This window comes from Merops nubicus, unplaced genomic scaffold, assembly GCF_000691845.1.
Source record: "Merops nubicus isolate BGI_N331 unplaced genomic scaffold, ASM69184v1 scaffold16298, whole genome shotgun sequence".
Lineage (NCBI taxonomy): Eukaryota > Metazoa > Chordata > Aves > Coraciiformes > Meropidae > Merops > Merops nubicus.
Window position 1 is genome coordinate 63,682 of NW_008625259.1, and position 8,208 is coordinate 71,889.

Here is an 8,208-nt window from a genome sequence, read left to right on the forward strand (position 1 = left end):
GTAGTTATTAGCTACTCAATATTGACTGTCTTCCTTTAAGTATGTGCTCCCACTGCCCCCACCCTCACTGATACAGAAAGAATCTTAAAACTTACCTTGAAACTCAAGCATAGTCAAATAACCTGACGACTGTTGTAACTTTAACCAAGTTTATCTGCTGTGTGGATACAAATTTCTGAATGTGATCATTATTATGAAAGTATTTGATAGTGTCAGTGCATACATGTGAAATATTTCTCAGAAAATGCACAGGTAGAATTTGCTAAAAAAATAAATACAAGATTAGCTACTTTACCTAATAGTTTACTCCCATTCCAATACGCCACCACTACTTACATATTACTTTCTTTGCTATTTACACACAGTAGCATGCTTACAGGATCTCCAGATAGAAAAGAATTTAAAAGACAAGAGAACAAGATCAGAATTCAAAATGTTTCTGTGATTTGAAAGGACTGCCCAAACTCCAGAAGCAATTTCAATTAAATAAAAGGAATAGTGCAACATATCCTTCAGGGTACCACATATTAATAGGCACAAAAACTCCAGCAGAGAAATACAAAAGTTCCAGAAAACATTCAGAATGTTAAATACAAGAACAAATTTCAAAAGGAAAGCAAGACTTTTAAGTTACAGGAAGCTATAAACTAAATGAGCTAACATGGTGTCACTTCAGGAAAGAAAAAAAAAAAAAAAAGGAAACTTTATATTTGGAAATACTAATAGAAGCACATTATGTTTGAGATTAAGAGACCTTTTCTTCCACTTCAGTCTGCTCTCAAAACTACATGAGGAAAAAAATGAAGAGCAGACAAACTGGGAAAAGGAGAAAAAAAAAAATTTACAAGGCATCTAGAAAATACACCCATGAAGACTGAGCCATTTGGTTTATTTATCCTGGGGACAGGGGGGAAGTAAGGTTGGATTAATATGTAAGTTTAAAGGGGGGATGGGGTAAGTCATGGAAGCGGTTATTAAAAAAAAATGCTGTTTAGCTGGTCTCAATGGTTAGTGTATTTCCTCTGCTGTAAATATCTTGTCTTAGGTACATTATAGGGATGACTTTGCCATTTTCTTCTTCCTTCACCTTCAAATGACAATAAGCAGGCCAATGGCTCTTGCCCCACTGCAGTCATTTTTGTAGATGGTTGAGGTCCTGACAAAGCCAAGTAACTGTCATATGTCTGAGTGTAACGTTTGGCAATTAACGTGCGTGTCATTGTAGTACATGTTTGTAGGCAAGCAGCACCAGAACACTACAATCTGCTTCTGGCTGTACACTGCTATGTTTCACTAAAATGGCAACACTTTATCATACCATGCAAAAGCTTGGGGTTCTGCAAATATGTACGTTATATATATAATATATGTGTGTGTGTGTGTGTCTTATGCAGAGAACGTATACATTTTCAGCCTGGAGAAGAGGAGGCTCCGGGGAAACCTTACAGTACCTGAGATGGGCCTACAGGAAAGCAGGGGAGGGACTATTCACAAGGGTTTGCAGTGACAGGACGATGGAGAATGGCTTTAAGCTGGAGAAGGGCAGAGATCTAGGTTAGCCATTAGGAAAAAGTTCTTCAATATAAGGGTGACAGATCACCGGAATAGGTTGCCCAGACAGGTGGTAGAGGCCCCATCCCTGGAGACATTCATGATCAGGCTGGATGAGGCTCTGAGTAGCTTGATCTAGTTGGAGATGTCCCTGCTTACGGTGGGGGGGTTGGACTAGATGACCTTTACAGGTCCATTCCAACCCAAATATTCTATGATTCTATATACACATCCTTCCAATATATATACACCCACAAACACACAGAGTATTCTCTGTTTGTTAAAACTTCCAGTAAGTCAACTCAAATTCAAATTTTTTTTTTTTTTTATATAATAGTCAATGAATGGCAGTAGCACAGACTCTTTGAGGGTATGATTTAGGATCAGGACAGAATGGTATTTATGCTAGGCCAGTGAGTGACTAATTTACAGTGAAGGGTTTTTTTTTTCATGTTTACTGTCAGCTATGAGTTTTTCATGCTATTTGGATGAGTCATAGAAATATGAGTAACACATCAACATGCCTTGGAAACAGTAGCTCAAAACTACAAAACCACAGGAGGTCAACAGCATACACGAGTGCACACTGAGACCATTCAAATTTATATTTAACAGAATAGTCACAGCAATTACTAAGTAAAAGTATGATATTATGCTGTTTGTCCAAAATGTAATTATTATTCAGTAATTCTGGAAATACAGTTTGAACCTTCACTGGTAATATCTGAAGACACTACTTAGTACATCCTAGTCTCAAAAGAAGCCTCTGCTGAAATTGCAGATTCTGGATTTAGACCCATTAGCTCTCCAGTCAAATGGCTCCCAGAGGATGTCATTGTTCCTATCTGCATACTTCACCATGAGATTTCAAGTTTTGCCCATAGTGGTTTAGGTACATGGATGAACATTACAGTCAATACTACATACAAAGACATTTGGGCTTTGCAAAGGACAGCTGAGACTCTAAATACAGACTATGAATTAGAGATGGAATCCGTGAAAGTTTCTACAGCTTCCAAATCAATGCATCAATATCACACTGAAATACAGCAGCATGGTCAAAAGCTAACATATATACAGCAAAATAGTAGACCCTCATTAAATAATGACAGAATTAGCTTTGAGCAGATTGAAAATATAGCTCAATTGCTAAATTCAATCTAAACCAAATTAAGTTTCATTTTGTTTTTAAAGAAGCACCTTTCTGAATGAATGAAAAAATAGACCTGTGGATTTTTTTGCCTGCTCATTATCTAAGTATGCTTTTATTTTTAAATAGGTATAAAGGATCTCTCAGAAGCTAACAGTGGCATAAACCTTCTATAATAATGGATTCTCAATAAACACTTCAAATCCAAAAGGTAGTTTCCACTAGCTAAAGCAATTGTGCTGTCCTTCTGGTTTTCAGTCATTTATCACTTACTTCTCATGGGGGCGGGGAAAACCCCAAGGAAGTAACAATGATGTTTTGATATTAATCAGCAGAAGCTGGGAAACTTCAATGTGCTTGCCTTATGTAGCTGGCCATATAATGAAAGATGGGTAATCCTAGTCAGCTCAGTGAAGCCAAAGGCACATACCAAGCTTGTGAACTGCTCTGATGACTGAAACTGTCACTGAGAGTTTACTAGAAGTCAAGTCTTCAAACTATTTTCAAGTCAAAATTCAGGTTAACTTAAATAGTGACACAAGGGGTTTGAAAGCAGCAAGATCACTTTTGTCTCATGGAGATTAGGCTGTACTTCATAAATGTCTTTGAGCACAAAACTGCAGCTTCACTTATTAGGTGATGAGTAGCTGACGAGAAGAAAAATTTCTAATGTCTACAATTCAGGACTAAACACATCCTTCCACAGCCTCAGTGTCACCAGCATGGGAATGGTAATTTCCTGGAGCAGACAACTTACAGCGCCTGTTGGGCAAGAACAACACATGTTCTGCAGCCAAAAAGCCAAGAATACTAACATTGAGTTTTTTTACTAAGAAGCAGTACCAGCTAAAAGCTGATGAATGAAATCCAAGTTTTTGTAAAATATTATGTATACAGCCTACTTTGCGCAGTAAGTATGGATGCTGTGGGGACCTGAACATCTCTAAACACTTCTCTTGAAGGGAAAGGTAAACGAAAAGGGAGTTAAATCTTAGGCATGCAAGCTTCATACAGAATACCTGCCTTATGGTATCATTCTTTAGATAAACATCAGCATTGCGTGCTGATCACCATTCTAATAAATTTTACTTAGAAGTATTTAACTTCTGCAAAATCGAGAAGTTTTGGAGTCTTCCTCGAGTCCAGTTCAGCACTAATTTAAAAAAAATAAAATAAATAATTTAAGGGCTGATTACTTTCTTTCTTAAATAAGCGGAGGTAGGGGGAACAAATTCCACCTTAAAAAATCTAGTCATCTTTCAAGGAAAGAAACCTGCACCTAACATACCTCAAGTATCTTGAAACGAATACAAACTTCAATGTCTACCATGATCTCTGTAAGCAAAATCCATATCAAGTTACATTACTTGTGGCCACACAAATACAAATATTTTGCTTCTGCTAAACAGAAGAGTGCAACAGTATTTCTTCCAAATCCCAGATTTGCCCAGTCTTTAAAGGAAAAACCTGAGAGTGGGGAGCAACTGCTTAGACTGGTGCTGACATTTTAAGTACAATAATATTCGTAGCAGGAGAGTTAAATTTTACATTTTAGATTTTCTGTATTATTTTATCAGAAATACACTAAAAAAGAATTTCAAAGGTCCTTTTCCTGTCCATTGGACAAATACCCTACATAACTAGTGGCCTTTAAAAAAAATGAGCCGTAAAATATAAGAATTTATCACATTAATCTTCTATACAGTTCAAGACAGGACACAAATATCCTCAGCTCTCAGCACATCTGTCTTCACAGGGGCAACTGAGACTGTATCAATTCATGGTAGAAGACCAGACTGCAAAAAGGAAATAAAACCAACTCCTCCAAGCTCCAGGCTTTCACTCTTAACCACTGGAATGAAAAAACACAGAACTGTTCCAACCACAAGGCAGACTATACAATACAATTTGCAACTTTTATTCTATTTCCATAGCTGCATTTACAGTTCAAACAAAACCAGGAAGTTTTCAAAATCAAATGTACAAGTTATATATTTATGAAGAGTATTTCCAGTGGGATGACTGTAAGAACAAGTGCCCAATATTAAATGGAGTAGGATGATTCTCTTATACAGGGACACTCTGATTCAGGATAAAAAACATGTTATGAACTACAGTTTCTGTTCTCAGAAGTAGTATTTAATTTTAGCAAGTTGCTTTTCACAAATTCATAGCTTCTTCCCAGTCTTACATCGAATTTATGAAAACCTTCCTTGTGTTTTTGCAAGTATTTTCCATTTTTAACACCAGGTTAAGTCTAAAGGACAAATTCTTCAAATATTCAATTATGGAATTATTCAATTTTCCACAACTGTATTCTAAAAACAATTTTTGGTTCATCCTGTAGTTATCGTACACATATTTCTGAATTTACCACATTTAGGAAGTGGTAAACTCCATCTCATTTTCAGTAGTAACAACACTGCTCTAAGATCCAGAGTTTCAAATACTGACTTTTCACTAGAAATCATGCATCTGCAAACCTAATCCAGGTCTCTAATTTTAAGGCAACCAGAGAATTTGGAAGCACTCACATTGAAAATTTTCCAGATTAGCACAAGAAACAAACACAGCTAAGCATCAGTCTTTTCTAGCAGACAAAAGGGCTTTCTTGCAAGTCTGCAATCTGAGTAGAAGCAGCAGCATTTTTTCTATGGTAGATGTCTTGACAGAATTACAGACAATAAGGCAATGACCCAAAATTTCAGTATGGGTGAGTTCAGCTCCTCAGTGAATGTTATGCACCTACACGTACTTTGAACCAACTCAGAAAACTGAGAATTTACATATTTGTTACTAATGCACTAGAAGGTAAATTTATTCGTTACTGGGGTTTTGTTCTCAGTACTCACCCCCTTGCTGACTGAATCTCACACACCAATGCTGAAGTGCTGTTCAATCTTACAAGGGGTGCTTTCAACAGCCAAGAGGCATGCCTACCTCAAATATTATCACCCACATTTGTCCTTCTCGTATTGTCACTCAAACGTGCTTTTGAGCATTTGTTCTTTCACTTGAGATTGTCTCAAAACTGCCAAGTAGCCCCCTTGTTATCTTACTCAATGATTCGTCCACCTACAGTAATTTAAACCTTATTTTACCTATAAAATTCTCCACTACTACCTTGCTTCTTGGCTGCTGCTCATTGCAGGTTCATTCTCTGTCACAGAAACTTGAATTTCATCTTCAGACATGCTGCCTTATCTATGGCACTTGATCAGAAAGGTGTACAACTCACCAGCTCCTTCCGAGTATTCAGGTAAGACTCACACTGAAGGTCATTGAATGCAATGTGCAGTCCTGCCTTAACAATGGGAATGCTGGTCCAACCACAACCATCTGGTATGCTACAACAAACACCCCTTTCCTAAATCCCTGCTCACCTTCCATCAGTCATCTTCCGGTTGCCCCCCACCCCCTGCCTCCTCCTGGGTACCCCAAACAGGGTACTTACTTTCCTTCTAAAGGCCTTTCATGGCCTCTTTCTTCAGCCTACACTCTCATTCTGCATCAAGTTTTTCACTCCTGCCTCCTATCAGCTCGCAATGATAGCTTCCAACATCTGTCATACTTTAAGGCAACTATCCATCATACTCCCCTGACCTGGAAGCATGGATTTGGAAAAAGCACCTCAAAAATTAGCAGTACAGACCATTTCTAGAAACTGCCCCTTTGAAAATTTAGAATTCTTTTTCACTGTGAAAATTGCACTGAAAGTTGATGGTTGCTCTTGTATAAGCGTCCACATCACGGCGGATAATAATTACTGATGCAGTTCTCTGCTTCACCATACCTTGTCAGTTTACATCCAGTCTGGCATTTCACATTTCTGATGGAATTTTGTGGAGCACAAACCAACCTTCAGCTATTTGTGCAACTTAATTCATTAATTTGGAGGTAGTTCAGGCTTATAAGCAATAAAATACTACAAAAATTCAGCTAGTAGTACATGGAGACAAATTTCAGCATAATCCTGTATTTACATATCTGCTTGTCCTTATTTGCCACTTTCCTCTCCTGTACTATGTAGACTTCAAGTACTGTTCCATGATATGAAGCTATTTAATTAATCTCCCAGACAACAACTCATATAGATACAAAACTATTTTGCCTGTGTAATTTTTGCCTTGTTCTATGACACCACTTGAGTTCTTACCTTAGTAAAATTATTCAAGTGACCTAGTTTTCTCATATTTGAAACGCCTTGTAATTTGGCCACATTTTGGAGAATCTCTCTCATATTATCACAGGGTTCTGCAAAAGAAAACAGGTTATTAGCAGACATAGTTTAAAAAAGTAGTATCAAAATATCTAAACGTGCAGTTTCCTAAGTGCAACGGGTACTCTCCTGGTCTTAATTACGGATGCAGATCATTTTTGCCTCAGGAAGAATCAATTTCATTTACGCTTAGAACCTAAATCAGGTATATTCAAGTTCTCTAGAATAACTGCTGAAGTCCATACAGAAGAGAGATTCCTTTTTTAAAAGTGGATTTTAACCAGTATCTTAGCTTTACAATTGACAAATCCATTTACTGTCTGAAATTCAATCCTACCATTCTGTAACTGAACAGCTTTATACTTAATCCCTGTGTAATTTAAAGAGAAGCAGTAAACTGAAAGACAGAAGTAAAAAGATAGCATGTCACTGCCATACCATGATGTCTTTTTTGCCCTTCAGAAAAAAGGTTGCTGGGATTTTGGGAAGATGGGACTATTTTCTACTGTCCGTATTTATTTCTGCCCACTTTTGCAACACACAAAGTGAGAACTGCAACATAAACAAGGGGCCCAGGAACAACATCTCAGTTCTTCCCATGAGTCCAGCATCTCAACAACAACAACCACCCAAACCCACAAACCATGCTTCAGACACCAACTGATGACCCTGCATCCTGCCGGGAAATGGAAAAGGACTGCCAGACACAGTGAGCAGAGACAATATTGACCTGCCTTCGGGAATAAGGCTGGGAGCTGAGGCAGAGGGTGACACGCGGCACAATGTGGGGCTGGGCACAGAGCTACTGTAACAGAAACCACAGTAAGCTCTGTACATGCTGGTACTGCAGCAGGCCGCTTTTCAAAGGGAGATGCTCGACTGCAGAATTCTTGTGCAGTCCTGGGTTAGACTCTGTGCTACAACAACACTATCCACAGTGCTGTAGTTGGAAATAAATGAACTGCTAAGTTTATGCCAGATTTGGGAAGGGTCAGAAAGTAGTACATCACCAAAAAAAGAAACAAAATGCATTGCATAAAATGAAGTCTTTAGAAAAAAACCCTAAAGAATCCAAATACCAGACATCTGGATAGTAGCAAAGAGAAGGGTGTTGTGTGACATCTCCCACTAAAGTCAGTAAAAGAAAGCTGCTTCCTACCACAGTATGACATGCTACAGCTGGATTTATGGCATATAGATAAAGTCTCTTACTCTCCTGTTCATTTTGAAGGGATACTGTATGTTTTCCATTATACAAAGAAAATCAAAAGTGTCACATATGTAAAGA

The 8,208-nt window shown here is 37.9% G+C and overlaps 1 protein-coding gene across 1 annotated transcript in view; it reads right to left on the reverse strand.

The window, feature by feature from the left end:
- RICTOR (RPTOR independent companion of MTOR, complex 2) overlaps positions 1 to 6,947 on the reverse strand; it is a 67,926-nt gene extending 60,979 nt beyond the window's left edge. The window contains exon 1 of the mRNA XM_008945624.1: positions 6,858 to 6,947. Within this exon, the coding sequence (XP_008943872.1) occupies positions 6,858 to 6,941 (84 nt within the window). The 5' untranslated portion in view covers positions 6,942 to 6,947. The remainder of the gene's footprint in view (positions 1 to 6,857) is intronic.
- Between the last annotated feature and the right edge of the window lie 1,261 nt (positions 6,948 to 8,208).